The 19252-nt window shown below is 41.2% G+C and overlaps 1 protein-coding gene across 2 annotated transcripts in view; it reads right to left on the bottom strand.

Annotated features, from left to right (window-relative positions):
- The window catches only part of PTDSS1 (phosphatidylserine synthase 1), a 74773-nt gene extending 55664 nt beyond the window's left edge, over positions 1-19109 (bottom strand). For both annotated transcript variants that reach the window (XM_008056222.2, XM_021711431.1), the window contains exons 1-2: positions 18777-19109; positions 5699-5790 (exon numbers count right to left, since the gene is read on the bottom strand). In XM_008056222.2, coding sequence (XP_008054413.1) covers positions 5699-5790; positions 18777-18955 — 271 coding nt within the window. In that variant the 5' untranslated portion in view covers positions 18956-19109. The remainder of the gene's footprint in view (positions 1-5698; positions 5791-18776) is intronic.
- Between the last annotated feature and the right edge of the window lie 143 nt (positions 19110-19252).

Here is a 19252-nt window from a genome sequence, read left to right as displayed (position 1 = left end):
AAGAATTTTTTTCTTTTTTTAAATTTAGAAGACAGGCTGGGGTGTGGTAGCTCATGGTTGTAATCCCAGCACTTTGGGAGGCTGAGGAGGGAAGACTGCTTGAGTCCAGGAGTTTGAGATCAGCCTGGGCAACATAGTAAAATCCATCTCTATTAAAAAAAAAAAAATTAGCTGGGTGTGGTGGCACACATCTCTAGTTCCAGCTGCTTGAGAGACTGAGGAAGGAGGATTGCCTGAGTCCAGGAATTAGAGGCTGCAGTGAACCATGATCACGCCACTGCTCTACAGTCTCAAGTAAAGAATGTGAACCCGACTCAAAAAAAAAAAAAAAAATTTAGAAGACAGTGAATCTTCAGGATAACTTTCAGACATCAAGGAGGTATGGTTACCATTATCTTTGCTCAGAGAAGTCAAAGGCAGTAGAAGGACAAATAGAATGATAAACTCAGAAAACTCAAGAAGTTCAAGTATTTTGCTCGCCTCAAAAGATGTTAGGGAAGTACCGAGTAGTTTTTCTCTTGCAGACAGCAAGAAGAAAAGAGAGGGCTCAGTCTGTGAACTTTTTTCTTGGCAAATTCATTACTTAATTCAACATATATGTGTTGTTGGGAGGTTACTGTGGGTCAGGCACTGGCGGTACAGATAAGGATGGGCTGGCTTGGGTAGAGTGGAGGGAAGCAGGACGACCAGTCCAAGGGAGCTCTCAAAACTGGAAAAGTTCGCCAGAAGGTCGCCTGCTGAAAGAAATCTCACAGCCAACTGGAGACTCGAGGTTTCTAAATTTTGCTCCAGTGACAGGGTGTATAGTTACAATTACACTGACACTTGAGTGTCAGTTATTATAATGGGATGGAGGTAGCAATTTTAAAGTGCATTTTATTATCTTTTAAAGTTGTAGAGGTACAAGTGAGGGTTTGCTATATAAGTAGGCTGCATGCAGGTGAAGTTTGGGCTTCTAGGTAGTCCCTTCTCCCCCGGTAGTGTGGACCAGGTACCCACTATGTTGCCATTTGCCCCCTAAAGAGTGTGTGTGTGTGCGCGCGTGTGTGTGTGTGTGTGTGTGTGTGTGTAAGGGAGCCAAAAAAGAACGTAGAGGAGAATAAAAGAGGAGGAGAAGAGGGCAGAAGAATCATGAAGTGGACATCAGACCCTCTCCCTCCTCTGGTCTCACCTCAGGGCCTCTCCCTCCGTGACTGTTTATAGGACAGAAGGAAGGAACCCTAGAACCTAATCCTGCCTTGCACCCTGTTGGTTGTCACACAAAATTTTATCTGAGTGTCCACTCCTCAGGGGTGAATTATAAGCAGTCAAGGTAATTCTGTTTTTCTTCTAGTCAATAAATACCTATTGAACATATACGCCTTCAAGTATTATAAACTCGAGTCCTCAGAACTGGCTGGAGAAGAGACACATGGCTTAATCCTAGTGAAAGAGATATAGGGACAAGAGTGTCTAGAAAAGATTTCTTCACTTGTCAATAAAAGATACACAAGAAGAGATCTCTTCTTCTGCCGAACGTTACCTGCCACACTACATGTCTAGTACTGGAGGAGATACCTCAAGGTTATCAGGGCCCAGCACAGGTTGGTTAGAATCACTATGCCGAAGATGGCAGAACAGCAGAGGGTAAAGAACCTGGGTCTTCACGTGCCACTGAGCTGCTGAGGAGTCAACCCTCAAATCACTGTATCTCAGAACTTCTTGTTATGTAAAAACAAACAAAAACAACATTGTTGAAGCAATATTGGAATGGTTTTTCTATTATTATTTGTAGCTAAAAGCATTCTGATGGCTGTAAACCCTATGGAGAAAGTCAACTGCCTTCCTTGTTATTAGATTCTACAAAAAGAATCATAGAAGCTGATCAATTCTTCAGCATAGGTAGCTTATATGCATTTATGCACATGTGATGAGACATGTAATCAAATTTTGGCCTACATGCAAACATGCAGGGTAGCCTTTGCTAGGTCAAGGATAAATGCATTTGAAGTTGCCAAAACAGAATCAGTCTAGGCATGCTATCTACTGCAGGCACTTCCCCAAAACTGCCTTTAAAGAAAAGGGCAAGTTTGAGACTCCATGTCTCCATTCATTTTAATTACTGAATTTGAGAATATGTGTCAAGAGTGGGGAGAATGGGTGACGAGACGGGAACGAGAAGAGCCATGTATTCTCCACGTAGAGAAGCAGCTGCTTAGTACAGGCTCCTGGGGAGGCCTGCCCTATGAGGGCTGGCTCTGGGAGGGGAACACCCACAGGCCAGGAGCATCTTCCCAAGGGCCCTGCCAGCTCCCCATCATCTCCACTGACGCCTCCTGACTTCATCCCTAATTTCAAAATATTCCAGAACATTCCTTCCTGTGGAAAAGTTACAATTTTACTAACCTTAGGTAAACTGAATAAACAGGCTTTTAGAAAACTAACTAGGTAAATAAACATAATGTGCTGCTATCTACACATGGCTTCAGGAGAATCCCTCTAAGTCCTCCCTTCCCTGACTAACACAGGATAATGAACTGCCACTGTCCTTTTCTATACTTCTATGCCTATGTGAAACCTTATTTTGGGCACGTTCTGCCTACCGACAAATGGGTATGCAGAGGGGAAATGATGCGAAAGAAGGAAGAGAGTAGAAAAAAAGAGAAAGTGAAAAGGTTTGGGTCAATTTATTCTGCTAGTCACCAACAACATCTGGACAACAGAGGAGTATGGGGTCAATCACTTCACTTTCTGCAGGATCCAAAGCATATTAGGTGCAGACTCTACTCTGGGGGAAAAGGAAAAGCTAGAAACTAACAGAAAGGAAGAGAAGCCAAGGAAATAAAAGCATATTACGGAGAAAGACAGAGATGAAGCACCTCACAATGGACCTAACATGAGCTATGACCAGAACAACAGTGAGGGTGAAAAAAATGTGGCGGCAGCACCCTAACAGAAGCCAGGCAAGGCTCTAACACTAGGCTGCCATCAAGGGGCTGGGGGACCCACCCACCGGTTTCAGCTTTTTTTTTTTTTGAGTTGGAGTCTCACTCTGTTGCTCAGACTGGAGTGCAGTGGCCGCTCCCGGCCACCGCAGCCTTGACCCGCTGGGCTCCGGCGATCCTTTCGCCTCAGTCTTCCGAGTAGCTGGAACTACAGGTGCGTGCTACCATGCCTGGCTAATTTTTTGATTTATTGTAGAGATGAAGTCTTGCCAAGTTGCCCAGGCAGGTCTCGAACCCGCAGGCTCAGGCGATCCACTCACCTTGGCCTCCCAAAGTGCGGGATTACAGGTTGAGCCACCGAGCCCGGCCTCAGGTTTCTAACTGGTAACCCAAGCAGGCTGAACAAGAGGAGCTCTGTGGGTCCATCTCCTTTGTGTGTATCAAAAAGTCCAGGCAGCCAAGATAAGAAAAGCATAAGACCAAGCTTCAGTTTTACCTTTCCAAAATCAAAGTCCCACAATGAGAGTATGAGCAGGCTAAGTCAACACTGATGGTTAGAGGACTTAATAGACAACAGGGGAAAAACCAGCAAAAATCACACAAATGTTACATCAAATAGACTTCCCTAAAACATCTGCTAATGAAGCCCTAAGGCTCAGCTCCTGCTAAAGACTCATCCAAGGAATGGCTGTAAAATCATGGCTATTGAGAGACTCATCTTTTAGAAACTTCAGACTTCTAAAAATGGCTCTGGACTCAGAAATATCAAGTTAAAAAAAATCCTCAAAGCCATAAAAAAGTGACCCTTGAGAACTTAGCAACAAATAACATAGCCAAGGAAAGCTGAAGACTTAAAGAGACCAATCAGTTTCCTGAGCACATATGCACATACCATGCTCTAAATAATAAGGAGAAAAAAAAAAAAGAAGAACAGGGGACAGAAGAAACAAACAAACAAAAAAACTAAGAACAGAGAATACAAACCAACAGTGATCATGGCAAACACTGATAACCAAGAAGTAGACAGCAGATCGTCACAGAATACAGAAAGCAGAATGGCTGAGGGGAGGGGGTAGCAAACAGTCACTACCAACTGAATAGTCACCTACTCATGTTTTCGAAACTCCAAATGCCAGTTTTGGTGGTGGTCAGCCTTGTGTTGGTATCTGACCTGAGATAGAGTTCGCCATCTCCTTCCCTTGAACTGTATTTTTACAGCCCCTTTTTATGAAAAGACCAGGACCCAGGGCTCAGGGATCCAACCACAGCTGACCATTTATGTTATACTACAACATGCTGTCCATGCAGGACAAGATGGGCTATAAAATGCCCAAGCTCTCCTCTAATCCTAAAATTCTAAGATATTGTGTATTGCACATGAGAATAAAAGGAAAGTTGAGAAAGAGCCAAAAGCTGTTTGCATCAGGGACTTTTCATAGCAAATTCTATAGCAAGGTCATTACCCCTTCATTTCATGACCTATCCATATAATGTACATCTTATCTCCATACCCCAATAACTGTACATTATCAGAATCATCACTCCTCATGGGAAAGCCAAACTATATTTGCCATATCTGCCTACAGCATGCAGGTTTTCATATTTTGAAAGATTCTCATTAAAAATTTTGTTTTTAATTTAAAAGCTTGGGTGGTTGAAGAACTTGGCTACCTAAAACAATTCATTCTTTGAGGGATTCAGGGATTCATGGTTTTAAGAACTTGATTATTATACACTATGCTACATGTTAAAACCACTAAGTTCTTGTAAACACAGTGCCACAGAAGAGAAGCAAAAAAAGAAAAAGAAAAATAGAACAAAACTCCACTGCTACCATCTTGGGAAGCTTGCAGGCTTGCATGGAACATATCCAGGTAGCATCCAATAACATTCATAATAAGCTTCTTATATTACACATGCTGGCCTACTGAATAGCACAGGAGGATGTAGAAGAAACACTTCTTAAAGCATGATATTTAAAACCTGAGAGGGGCCCATGGAGCATAAACCGTAAGGAAGATTGGAATGATTTCAAAATATAATAGGTACAAAAGAAATAGGTTACAAGAATGAGCATTTAGAAATGGTTACAGAGAACATGTAGGAATATTCTAGAAAATAGGAACTTAAAGGAAATAAGAAAAAATAAAGCAACTTATAAGGAACAATTCAGAGGAAAAGGATGAAGTGTAGGCATGGCAGAATATCAAACTTGTTTTTTAAACAAAGGCTTTGCCTTTACAATCATGATGGGGGTAAAATTCACAGTAATAATTGTCTTTTTTTCCCTGCTGATAAAAATTAATATCCCAATGGGTAATCAGCAAAGTTTGTGGCAATAAAAGATCACTTGGGACAAGTTATTTAAGTAATATTCATTGCAGCATTGACCCTGTCCTTAGCAAAAAGGAGTACATCAGCAGAAATGGAGTATTTTACCACTCTGCTGATAACAAAAACTGTAACAAAAAGAACCACATTTATTGACACTTACCATTTGTCGGTCATGTTAGTGTTTAGTATGTACTAACTTGCAACAGTACCTCTCTGTTATCTCCATTTTCAGAAGGAAACAAAAGCACTCTTAGCATTCCCTAGGGCCACATGGCAAGGACGCGGCAAAATAGGCAGTCTGCCTCCAGAACCTATGTCCCTGACCACTACACAAAACTCAGATTTATTTTTGTACTCCATCTTCTGGATGACTCACATCTCAAAAACACCAGAAGGGCACAATGCACAGGAGATATGTGGTAATGCGTGATGTCACTTACCATTGGGGAAGGCTAACACACTGATGATAAGAAAGAAGAAAATAACAGAGAGGATGCCTCTCCAGATGTTGTCTTCTGGAACAGAGTCATCCCTGAAAATAGAAAAACAACATTGAGCATTTACTTTCAGATTTAAATAGAAAACCTACAGGAAGCAAGACTTCCATGTTCTAAAAACAACTGGGGGACTGCTAGTTTTATTTTGCTGAGGAAAGTCATTATAGATGCTGTTTACTATTCACTATCATTTCCTAAGATCCTACAATCACATAATAAAGTGCAGTTCTGAAGACAACTGGCAACCCTACATGCCAACCCACATTCTATTCAGACAAACATTTGAGAATCACTCTTCCTATTTTTTTAAATGCAGGATGTTAAAAGGTAAGGTTTCTTTTGGAGAAATACCTTTTCATTTTATAAATAGCTAAAGATGACCTTCATGATATAGAAGGTGGCAAAGACATTTTTTGGGGAATAAGAAAGGAAGCCTAAGATTACAAGGAAGACAGCAATGCAATGAGATTATATAACTGATACTTAAAAATGGGCAGGTGGCCATTTAACGGATGCATGCAGAAAGGGCAAATCCTGGGTAATAAAGCACTAATTAAAAAAAAAAAAAATACAAAGCTAAAACAAGTTAAGGTCAGGCGTGGTGGCTCCCGCCTATAATCCCAGCACTTTGGGAGACCAAGATGAGAGGACTGCCTGAACCCACGGGTTCGAGACCAGCCTGGGCAACTTGACTGGTCTCGAACAATAAATCAAAAAATTAGCCAGGCATGGTGGCACATGCCTGTAGTTCTAGCCACTTGGAAAGCTGAGGTGGAAGGATCACCTGAGCCCAGCAGTTGAGGCTGCGGTGGCCATGAATGTGACACTGCACTCTAGCCTGGGTGACAGAGTGAGACTCCAACTCAAAAAAATTAAAAAACAAACAAAAAAACCCCCAAACAATTTAAAAACAATTTAAAAGAAAATCAAGAATCAGGCCAGAAGCAAGACAACTGTAGGGGGAAAAAAAGGAGGTTAACATCCTTCCTGGTCATTTCTTTTTTTTTTTTGAGTTGGAGTCTCACTTGGTTGCCCAGACTGGAGTGCAGTGGCCGCTGCCGGCCACCATAGCCTCGCCTGCTGGGCTCCGGCGATCCTTCTGCCTCAGCCTTCTGAGTAGCCAGAATTACAGGCATGCGCTACCATGCCCAGCTGATTTTTTTTATTATTTCTAATCTATTACCATATTTCTTCCTCCATAACCCCAGGGACCGAAACTATTTCATTTGTTGACTTATATGCTGTCTGTCTTCTCTGTAGGAAATAGACTTTTTTTTTTCTTAGAGATAGGGCATCACTCTGTTGCCCAGGCTAGAGTGTGGTATTGCAATTATAGCTCACTGCAGCCTTGAAATACTAGGCTCAAGTGATCCTCCTGCCTCAACCTCCTGTGCAGTTGGAATTATAGGTGCACATCACCACACCTGGCTGATTTTTACAAATATTTGTAGAGATGGGGTCTCACTATGTTGTCCAGGCTCCTCTTGAACACATAGCTTCAAGCAGTTTTCCCATCTCAGCCTCCTAAAGGGTTGGGGTTTTAGGTGTGAGCTATCAGGCTCAGGCAGAAGCAAACTTTAGAAGCAGTGAATTATTCACTTGTATTCTCAAAGCCAGGCACATAGTAGGCACTCAGTAGATATTTGTGGACTGGTTATTGATTAGGAAGAAAATTTACTGTATAAAACCAAGTAAAATTTCTCAAATGGGAGTTTTTTTTTTTTTTTTTTTGAGTTGGAGTCTCACTCTGTCGCCTAGACTAGAGTGCAGTGGCTGCTCCCAGCCACTGCAGCCTCGACCTGCTGGGCTCCGGCAATCCTTACGCCTCAGCCTTCCAAGTAGCGGGAACTATAGGCGCGCGCTACCACGCCCGGCTCATTTTTGACTTACTGTGGAGATGAGGTCTCGCCAAGTTGCCCAGGAGGGTCTCGAACCCGTGGGCTCAGACAATTAACTCACCTCAGCCTCTCAAAGCGCAGGATTACAGGCTGAGCCACCGAGCCCGGCTCGAGTTTTTTTTTTTTTAACATTGATAATATAGAAGTAGGTTTTGACAGTTTACATAGAAAAAGAAGAATCTAGTAACACACTAGGGGCTTAAGCGAAGTATTCAAAAAAGGAAGACAAATATAAGACAGTAAGGAGAAGATTTTCTGAATTATTGATAATTACTGAAACGCGTGGGAGAGAAGTTCAGCATTTCAGTTTTGAAAAATGCAGTATGAGTAGGCAAAAAATATATGGAACAGAATGGAAGAAGATATTTTGGAGAAGAGACTAGTACCAGTTAATTTTAAAATGATTTAAAAGGTTGAGTTTATCTGAGAAGAACTGCAATGAATAAGCTTTCAAAAGATAAATATGAATTAAGATTAAGCATTACTGAAGAAAAAGTAGGAAGTAAAAAAAGTCATAGAAGAAATTTAAGCTTGGACAGAGAAAAAATCTAAAGAATCAAAATGCATGAAGATATGGAATGAAACAATAACGGATGACTTAGTTAAAAACTATGTCCTAGAGTATTGCTTTAAAACAGAAGTTAATTTAGATATCAGTTTCTATTTAGGCTGCTAAATTTCTGTACCCAATTAAATAATTTCTAGACACACAACATCAGTTCTGAAATAAAATATTGTACAGATCATACAATGTTTCCTAGATCATTATATGGTCAAATAAAACTAGCAAACTAACACTGATTATTAACGTCATAGACTTTATTACAAAACCAAAAAACCAGAATCGAACAGACTTCTTCTTTCAGCAAAGTAACAATTTTATTTTAATGGATACCTAACAATTGAACATCTGTCCAGAGGTTATTAACTCGGCCCTAAAAATGCCAGCATGATGTTCACTAGGGTACTTGTGATGCCTTTTGGCTTAGGTAGAAAGCCCCACATTCAATTTCCAGGAACACCAGGTTTTGCTGAAGAATGACTGCACACTGGAGGCACACACTGACCTCATTCAGACTGACATCACACTACTAATATTGGCAATACTGATGACAATAATAGCTCCTGTTCATCAAGTATCTACTGTGTGCCAGGCACTGACCAGGCAGTTTATAAATGTTATCTCTAATGGTCACAACCAATTTGCAAAATGGGATATTATCAACCATATTTTTCAAGTGAGTAACAAAGGCTTAAAAAGGTTAAATGACTTGCTTGAGGTTGTGTAGGTAAGTTGCAAGGTTGGCCTTCAAAACCAGGTTTGCTAGACACTGAAGTTGATGATTATTTCTCCAAGTCAAGTTGCCTCATGAAATAATTATCTGTCATCCTAAATCAGCCTGACTCGTGTTAGAGGGTGCACTGTATGTAGGTTACAAATTAAAATAAGGTTGAAATTAATAACTGTTGCATGGGAAAAGAAGGTTGATCCGTAATTTGTACTTTGCACTAAAATATATTCCAGATGATTTGAAAAATTAATGGTTAAAAAAATAGAAGAAATGGCAGAATTAAAAACCAAACCTCAAAACAAAACAAAACAATCAACAATCACATAGTAGGGAAGACCTTTCTAAAGTCATAAAGAAAAAAAATTCACCATTTTGCATGGCAAAATCAAAGAAAAATTGATATACTTGGGGGGAAAATTTGCAGCTTATGTCAAGACAGAGCTAATATCCCTAATAAACAAAGCATTTCTCTCAAAATCAATTAACAGAAAGAACAACAAATGGAGATAGGAAACACCAATAGAAAAATGGGCCAAGGATAGGAAAAGTCTGTTCACTGAGTAAAAAAAATTCAATTACTTTCAGACAAGAGAAAAGGTGCTTAACCTCACTCGTGGTAAAGGAAGGACAAGTTAAAACAGAAACCTTAAAAAACCCACCTTACTGATAAAGGTAAAAATGTAATGACTGAGCTTGGTAAGAATATGAAGACACAAGAAAGCAGGCACCCTTGCACTTTGCTGGTGGTAATAAAAATTTAATCTACCTTTGTGGAGGGCAATTTGGCAACATATGAAGTTTACAAATGCGTATACCCTGTGACTCAGCAATTCCACTCTGGGAATTTAGCCTCCAGATACATTCTCAGTAATGCAAAAATGATATATTTCCTAGATTTTTTCACTCTGGCCTTACATATATTCACAAAAGATTGGAAAACAATCTAAATGTCCATCAAAAAGGAAGTGATTAAATAAATTATGAGCCAATCTCACCATGGAAAACTAGGCAATAATAAAAAGAATGAATGAGAAAGCTGTTTAAGAACCAGCAGATTTAGAATAATTTATGAGAAACCATAAAGTAAATAAAACAACCTGCAGAACAGTGAATATCGTAAGTAACTATTTGTGCAAAAAAAGGGGGCATGTATATAGGTATATAAATTATAATTTGGACTTACAGCTGCATGGAATGTCTCTGGAAATCCACCCAAGAAAAACCAGTCCAAAGAGGAGGAATGAAGGGCTGGGAGCAGGTATGGAGGGGAGATTTTTTTCCATATACCCTTTAATGTAACTTAGATTTCAAGTGATGTAAATATGTCATTCTTTTTAAAAACATTAATTAAAATCTCAGTTAAATGAGTGGCTATGGCAAATCAGCAAATCAATCTTTATTTAAAATAATCTACTAGTCAAAAAGTTAAAAACATGTCAGCACTAAATTTATAAATGGAGATCAGTAATAAATAATGATATAAAACAAGTGAAATGGAAGTTTTGTAAATTTTGAGAAAATTTATTACTAAAAGAGGATCAAATAGCCTAGTTTTAGCAGGGAGAAAAAGGTAGATTAAACTGAACAAAATAACAGTGGGTCTGAAAAGTTGACAGTCTTATATTTTATATTGGGAAATAAATGGACAATAAGACCTTTAGATAAACTGAAAGCACTCAGTACAGGGAGATCAAACTTCTGCAATCAAAGATTAGGAGGAGGTGGGGTGAGCAAAGAAGAAATGTTTACTCCTAAACTACCGTGAGTTTCTCGAGAGCAGAGAGGGTAAACCCACAGAACCTAGGAGAGCCCCTGACAAGTGGTGGATGCAAAATTAGCGGATACCCAAACACTCCCCGTTGGCCACATGGCAACCTGAATGCTCAGGGTCATTCCGTAAGGCCCAGTATGAGTCCATCCTCTCTGAACCCCAGATAATCTAGAGATACAACCATACACTGAAGCACACAGAAATTTTCCATAGTTAATCATGAAAGAAATTTGGCTGCAAAGTCCATATAATTGACTCCAGAAACCCTAAATTAGGGGACAAGAACTAGTACCCATGGACAGCCACTATAGTCTATGTCTCACAGAGCATGCTAGTTGCTTGTTCGCTGAATCTTCATAATACCCTAAAGGAGGCTATGATCATAACCTGCATTTTACTGATGGGACCTGGCTCCAAAGTACAAGTTCTTTCTCCTGCAGGAGGTCATGCAGTGCTGTGACTAGGAGTAGAGGCTGGGACCAGACTGTCAGCCTGCGTAACCTTGGGCAGATAACTTAACCTCTCTGTGCCCCAGTTTCCTCCTCTGTAAATAGAGAATAATAATAGTTCCACCTCACAGGGTTGTATGGCGATTAAATAACTTAATTAATACATGTAAAGCACTTAGCACAATGACCGGAACAGAAGAAGTGACTGCTGTTGTAAGTTCACAATGTTCAAATGATCTTGGTTTATGTCCACACATTCCATCATCAAGTTAATGCCTCATTGGGTGAGAGTATGTTGGGGGCTGAGGGATGAACACACATAGCCTTATTCTTGAACAGATCATGGTAAAAAGGACAGTAAGACATAAAGTCATTACCTTAGTATAGCCTTGCCCTAAAGGAAACATTTTTAATTTATAGGAACTGACTCTGGTTAACCTGTCAAACCAAAGAAAAGCCCTATTTAGGGTATTCACCCATAACTGGCCCCTTTGGTGGGGTTGTTACTGTCTCCCAAGGCTTTGTGGGGTCTAACATGGTTCCCACTTCTTGGGAAAGGACCATGACTTGGGAAAAGATCTGGGCTGCCTGATCCTCACCTTGACCTTCTAGGCCTCAGAAATTCTCACTCAACTAAGACATTTTGCTTTAGGGCAGCAAAAAGTAAAGAGACTTGAAGCTTTCCATGGTAATGCTGTAACAGCTCTCTGACTCCTTTCCTGATTCTACTGCAGCTACTAACAACAAAATGCCTCAGTCTGCAATGCTCCGAGCTTTCCAAAGAACTTTCACAGCCAGTGTTTTATTTAACTGCTCTACAGTTCTGGGGGGGAAGGCAGGGAGAGTATTACTGTTGCTTGAGGGATGAGAAAAATAGAGTTCTTGGCTTATCTTGCCCACAGTTACACTCAGAGACAGAGTGGAAGCAGGTGCCAGAGTTTCTGGAATGGTGGCTCTAGGTCAAGATTGCTACATTCATCAATAATACAAATGTACAAGCTTAGGGAGGTGAAGTCCTATTTCTTCTCTGCTAAACTTAGGAGGTGCTCCTGCAGTGTACCAGGGTAGCAATGGTCATGGAAGGTGAAAATACCGAATGTACAGCTTAAAATAAGAATGTACTTTAAGGGGGAATTGTCCCAGGGCACAGGTCCCACCTCATTCCCCTGGGGTACCTCTGGTGCCCAGAACAACACTTGTCTTATAGCTGGCAGCCTCAGTCATGAGTGGCAAGAATGAGCAAGATGATATGGACGGGCCAAGTGATATAGAAAACATGAGGGAGAAATCCCAGCTGGACCCATGGGGTCCCCTGACAGCAATTTCTCTGTTTCCTATTGAGATCATCAACAAATATCTAAAACCCCAATCAAGTTTTCAAACACCTTGACATTGTTTCATTTAGTGTAGGGAATTACCTAAAGACAGAATGTTACAAAAAATGGAAAAGTGTAAGGAAAGACCTGAAGTTAAAAAACAACAAAAGTTGGCACTCAAGAGAACTTTTGGACTACGATTCTGTGTTAACATCTGACTATGGGAAGTAGACAAGGAGCTTCAGGAAACTGAAGCAAATTCCATTCACTTGCCCACAATCTTTTAGACAAGGCTTTATTCCAGGGGCCAGGCAGCTGGGAACATCTAGCCTTTATCAGGACTCCTCAGGCTTCTAGGTCAATTGTGTCTCTCCCCTTCCCATCTTCTCCTTCATTACCTTTAATAGGAGCCCTTGAAATAGAGACCTATAGGGTCATGTTTTGAAGATCAGTCGCTGTTAAGGATCCTCTCCCCCAATGGAAAATGTAATCCCAGATTATGAGGTCAACCAATGCTAACTAGCTTTGGTATTATCATTAATACTACATTCATTTCATTTTATAGAAAGTTATGATCCTGGTCAAGAATGATAGCTGACATATCAACTAAAGGAGAAGAAAGGTAATCTTTTAAAAAATTCTTATTGGGCAAATGATTTCAGGTGTTCCATTCATTCATCATAGGCTGGGTGCCTATCCTGGGAGGATTAAAATATCTGGCCTCAAGAACTTGACATACAAACAAACATTACAATATGAGAGATACAATAATAAAAAATATTTGGAAGTATATAAACAGTGCTTCTTGGAACAACTGAGAAAGGTGTTTGGGAGGGGAACTATACTAATGGATTGTGAAGGACTCCAAAGGCTCATGGGTGGGCAGGATGAGCTGGGAGGTGCTTTCCTGTATGAGAGATGGCAGCCCTGCCTTGGTTTGGGCCAGTGAGCTGTCTGGGCCTGCTGGGTGTTGGGTGTGCCATGTATGGGGTGCAGGAGAAGCAGACCTACTCTGAAACAAGGACCTCTGAATTCAGCTAGCCCTTCCTACAGCTGGTGGGTATCTAGTGAAAAATTGGAAGCAAGGGACAGATGGGAATCAAAATTTTCTCTTAAAAAGATCATGAGGGTAGCAGTGCAGGAGGCAATTGAAGGAGAGGGAGTCGAGTCCTGAGAGCCTGCTGTGCTGAAGCTGGGAATGGAAAGAGGACAGGCCTGAAAGCTATAAAGACTAAATTAGACTTGCTAAAGATAAAACGGATGGGGACCCTGGGTTGGAAGAAACCTGGGCTAGAGGGAACATGGACTGTTGAACTGGTGAACTGAATTAAACAGGATGCCAGGGGTGAGGAAGCCAGTCAGGCTGACTGGACTAGTCCTGGCAAGACTGAAAAACTACTCAATTCACTACAGAAATTGGGGCAACAGGGATTGTATCACAACATAAATTGTGATATGTTAGGTAATAGAATTATATCTAAAATGCTAAACACAATTACTCAAAACAGGCCAACTTGAATTAGGCTGTTACTTAAAGAGGAGTCTGACAGCCAACAATTCCAAGGTATATAATCTCGCTGGGGTAAGGCACTACCTAAGCCAAATAAATATTGGAGTCACCCATGTACCGTTCACTACACAAGACCCTAAAGAAATATATAGCATATTTTGCATTTTAATTAAGTTTATAATCTTATCAGGAACATAAAATACTACAAATGAGTATAAGCTCTAAAAGGATGCTTATTTAAGTTCAATAAAAATATATAATTCAAATAGTAACTGGGAAAGAGACATGTTAAAGGTCAATGCTAACCGGCCCTCAGGTGCAACCTATAATAATGCCTTTTGTTCACCTCCAGGGCTGGTTTAATCTCAGTACACAGTCACTACAGAGGATCCCTTAATATTGCTGGTGTCAAGGTACAAGGACATGGAGGGCTTCTGTTATTGGGAGAGAAAGAACATGATTGTATAAAGGAAACACTGAAGACAACTGAATCAGCAGTACCAGGAGACATTTTTCTAACGGGAATTTATATGATCGAAAGGGAAAGAACAGGGAAGGCTGGCAAGCATCCATAAGTGAAGCGACACAGAAAGCCAGAAATATGGCCCAATGATATGACAGTAAACTGGAGTTCCGAAGTCAATAAGGGAAATTAAATACAAACCACTATTAACAAATAAATAAATAATTCAGACAGCTGTCCATTTCCCTGCCCTTGTCTGTCTCCTTAGTCCCATATCAAGGAGAAACCAAGCACAGACAAATGGATGATCACTTATGTAGAACAATTTGCAGGAAGGCAATCTCCCCTGGGTAAGTAATGGTTTTTGTCAGACAGGTGCTAACAGGCTGATTCCACTCTTTAGTGGCAGGTGCCTCTTAAGGAGAGGTCAGCTTCTTTGAATGTGAGTGAGTAGATTCTGGTGTTTTAAAATCTGAATCTTGAGTTTTCAAAACCAAAGCCTTTCCAAAGCTCCAAGTTTACCAACTTCTGAATGCAGAGTAAGTGAGAGTGTCTCAGTTATTATTATACTCTGGGCCTGAGACAAAACTCAAGCTTTGCCCTACTTTGGCTAAACAAACTTATAAGACATACGCCTAAACATCTAATTTATAAAAATACTTATTCTAAAATGTGGCAAAATGAGTTTTTGCAAATAGGGAAATGATTTGGTAGCATCTGACTTTATTTTTAATGACAGTGATAGGGACAGAAGATTTAAACACTATGGTTTAACTGAGAGTTGGCCTAGTTGCCATCTCACAAAAGAACTACGTTATAAATCCAAACTTGTCTCACCCTTCTGTGCAAGGTATCTAATCCTTTGTAATCCTGAATTCTTGCTGGGTCATGTGACATTACCCAGGTACTGTTTCTCTCTATCTCCTTGTTCTCTTAAACAATAAGTCCCCACAAAACAAACTTTAAGATATATTTTTAAAGTTTTACTGAAATAATTGCACTGAATTTTAGTTGTCCATCTAAAATCCTTGTAATTATAAAGTAGTGGAGATAATTACAAAAGAGCATAGAATGAATAATTTTCATTTAAGAAGTCATTACTTTCAATCTTTATAATGTCCCACTTAAAAGAGTCAGAAATAAGAATCAACCCATCAAGTACTAATTCTATTAATGGTGCTTAAACATAAAAGGTGAAAAAACTTGTTACTAAGTAGTACTTCATTATGTGATTTCTGTCTCCTTATGAAATTAGCAGAGGAAATAAAATTGTTATCATTTTTGGAAAAGGCCATAGTCTGAGGTTCAGATTATGGTTTTTCCATTACTTTTGACAAGCCATTAAAATTTATATTCATTTCTTATACTTTTACTGCTGCAATTTATTGACTGCTTGGCAGGATATGATGATGTAAAGGGGAAATTTCAGAAGAATGTGCCTTTCTGTATTAGAAGAGAGGAAAAGAAATCTACTTAGAAAGTGACCAGAATATTAAAGATAAAAGGTTGAAACCAACTGCTCATTCCTGCTTCGTATTACTTACAATAAAGAACCATAATTATTTTTCTAATTTTCAAAGAAACTCCCTCACTAATTCCATCATTTCAAACACACACATAAGATGAAGTTACATTGAATTTAACATGAAATAGGCATGTATGTCATCCAATGCCCATTTTTCCAATGCCTTTGTCTTTTTTCTCAATCATAGGCATACCACATCCTTATTCAATAACAAATATAATTTAGAAGGCATTAACATACAATGAAATTATGTAAAATAACAATGTTTATTAAGCACTTAGTATTTGCCATGCACTGAGCTAAACATAGATATCTAAAAACATGACTTTAATACTCATGATAGACTATTCTATGAGGTAATAATACTGGTATTTTCATTTTACATACAGATAAGGAAACTGAGGTTTAGCAAAATTAAGTTGCCACCCAGTTATTAAGTGATAAAATCAAATAACATAATGAAGTATTTGAGGGTAACCATAATTAGGAGCAAGACTGATTCTCTCCAAAGCTGGAAATAGGTCTGGTCAGATACTGTGTGGAAGGTTCTGGTCTTATCTTGCTGCACGGAGTTAGTAGACTTTACAATAGTAGTAGCAGTACCCTTCAATCATTAAAGAGTAAATAATTGTTACTTATGTTCTAAACCTTTAGGTAGTTTCATGCAAATAAACACTTCATAATAAGAACCAGGAGTCAAATGAATTATGGGAGGGAGGAACAAGAGGATATTTGTTTTAAGAAAATCTAAAAAAACCATAGAGATTCCCAGGAGAGGCACCACTGGCACTTGTGAATATGTATGTGTGTGTGTGTAGGGGACAATTCATTTTTTGTTATACAACGCTGTTACATCCATACACTTAGTATCCTCTAACACGCCCCACCCCCACCCACCTACCCCATACTGGAAGTTCTCTCAATTCTTGTGCTAACCCTGACTGAGAACCTTGATTGGTTGGTTCTCAAACTGAGAGAGAAATAACTGTTACTAGTTGTACATTGTGTACCAGGTAATCTGCTAAATGCATTCACACACATTCATTTAGTCCTCATAACCCCATATGAGGTAAGTACATATTTGATTCTCATTTTACAAGTGTGGTCCCTGAAGCTCAGAGCAAGGTTAAAACTTAACAAAGGACACACAGCCAATTTTGGAACCAATAGTCTAGCTTCAAAACTATACTAATCTAGGTTGGTCTTTTAAGCCATAATGGTGAGGTAGGTGTGACGTTCTTTAAAAGGTTCATTCAGAAAATAAAATTCCTTCTAAAATTCCTACCTCTTTAAAATTCCTACTTTCTTTAAAAGGTTCATTCAGAAAATAAAATTCCTTCTAAAATTCCTACCGAAAATTCCTACCAGGGTGTGTATGTTGTTATGAACCAAAGGTGAATTAGTTCCCTGAGCTGGGGATGAGAGCCACCGGCCACTGAATACTGGTCACAAATGCAGTGCAACAGTTACCTGAAGTGTGTTCAAGGGTTGGGCTGGGCAACTCCTATGAATAGGTATATGTTAGAAGTGATTTGAATGTGTGTGTATGTTTTGAGGAGCTTAAGAAAGTTCTGCAGGCCAGGAGCGGTAGTTCACACCTATAATCCCAGCACTTTGGGAGGCTGAGGTGAGAGGATTGCCTGAGCCCATGGGTTCGAGACCAACCCGGGCAACTTGGTGAGACCTCATCTCTACAATAAATCAAGAAAAATTAATCAGGTGCAGTGGCTTGCGCCTGGAATTCCAGCTACTTGGAAGGCTGAAGCAGAAGGATTGCTTGAGCCCAGCTGGTCAAGGCCGCGGTGGCCATGAGCATGCCACTGCACTTCAGCCTGGGCGACAGAGTGAGACTCCAACTCAAAAAAAAAAAAAAGTAAGTTGTGCAATGTTGTGTGAGATTTCTGTTTCACTTGTTTTATAGCATTTACTATGCACCAAACACCATTAAAATTGCTTGACAAGATCTCACTTTAGCTTGTATGATAAGTGATGGGTGTGCACCGTGTGATGTGTGGTGAGCTGGTGTCTGTGCAGAAAGGTACACAGAAGGTGACGGATACCGGCCTTTGCTGGAGAGTAAAGGTTCACTGTGATGTGTGGGTGTAGGGCTGCAATGTGTGTTGCGAGACAAATAGAAGTGGTATGAGGCTGGGGGAAGGGTTATACTAGATAATTGTGTGCAATGCATATGGGGGGTGAGGCACAGGAAAGACTGTGTAGTGCCCCTCATATGTGCATTTTTTTGTGCCTTACAGGTAGTGTTGAATACCGAAGAAGTTCCACAGGAAGAGATGTGGGTTGTGTCCTGGGCCTGTGTATGGTGCGTGCAGACGCTGTGGGTTGGAGTGTTTTATGGGTGTAGCGGTGTGTGCTGAAAGTGGTGCATACGAGATGATTCATGCGGTGTGCTGGGTAGGGACGGGGGCTGGAGCGGCTGCAAAGGAGGGGCCCGTGTCGTGATGTTGTGTAGAGCGAGGCTCAGTGCAGTGGGGGTGGGGGGTCGGCGCGACCGTGCTAGGTGACTCGTGTGTGATCCTGGAGTCACCGGAGGCGTTGCATAGAAGTGGCATTGGGAAGTGGGGAGGTGGGAATGGGGGAGTAGGCAGGGCGCGCTGCGAGGCACTGGGCGGGTTGGAGAAGCTGCGTGGGCGGCGGATCTGCGAGTGTGTTAGTGGAGCACCCAGCCCGCTTTCGCACCCCGGAGCCACGCCGGGCCACCCTCCCCGCCACTGCCTTCCTCTCGCCTCTCCCCTTGGTCCCGGCGCGCCCTCCCCCTCGCACGGCCGGGCCGCCTCACCTGGTGAAGGCGAAATACATGAGGCTGACGATGGTGAAACTGAGCAGGGTGATGGTGTGAGGCCGGTAGAAGAAGTCAATGGTGATGTCCTCCACTTGCTGCTCGTTGATCATCCGGAAATGCATCTTGTAGTTCACATCGTCCTTGCTCAGGGTCCGGCTCCCCACGCAGGACGCCATGGCCCGCCTCCCCGTCCTGCCGCGGCGCCGGCGGCCCCAGCCCGCGGAGGCTGGGACCCCGGGGGTGACAAGCCGCAGGGTTCAGCAGCCGGACGGCGAGGCCGGATCTGGCGCCCAGCAAAGGCTGGGAGCGAAGGGAAGAACAGGCGCGGGAAGGCGGGGTCGAGACGCCGCCAACGCGGCTTCGGGCAGGGGGTGCCGCCGGCGGGCCCCAAGCTGGAGCTCGGGCAGAGGCATCTATAGACGCTCAGACTGCTTCTCACTGTAAGTCCACGAGGATTCAGGGAGAGATGAGCG

The sequence above is a fragment of the Carlito syrichta genome, unplaced genomic scaffold (genome assembly GCF_000164805.1).
Source record: "Carlito syrichta isolate Samal-C Ts95f unplaced genomic scaffold, Tarsius_syrichta-2.0.1 Scaffold302287, whole genome shotgun sequence".
Classification (NCBI taxonomy): Eukaryota; Metazoa; Chordata; class Mammalia; order Primates; family Tarsiidae; genus Carlito; species Carlito syrichta.
Note: the sequence above shows the minus strand (reverse complement) of the source record. Positions and strands in the feature narration are given on the sequence as shown.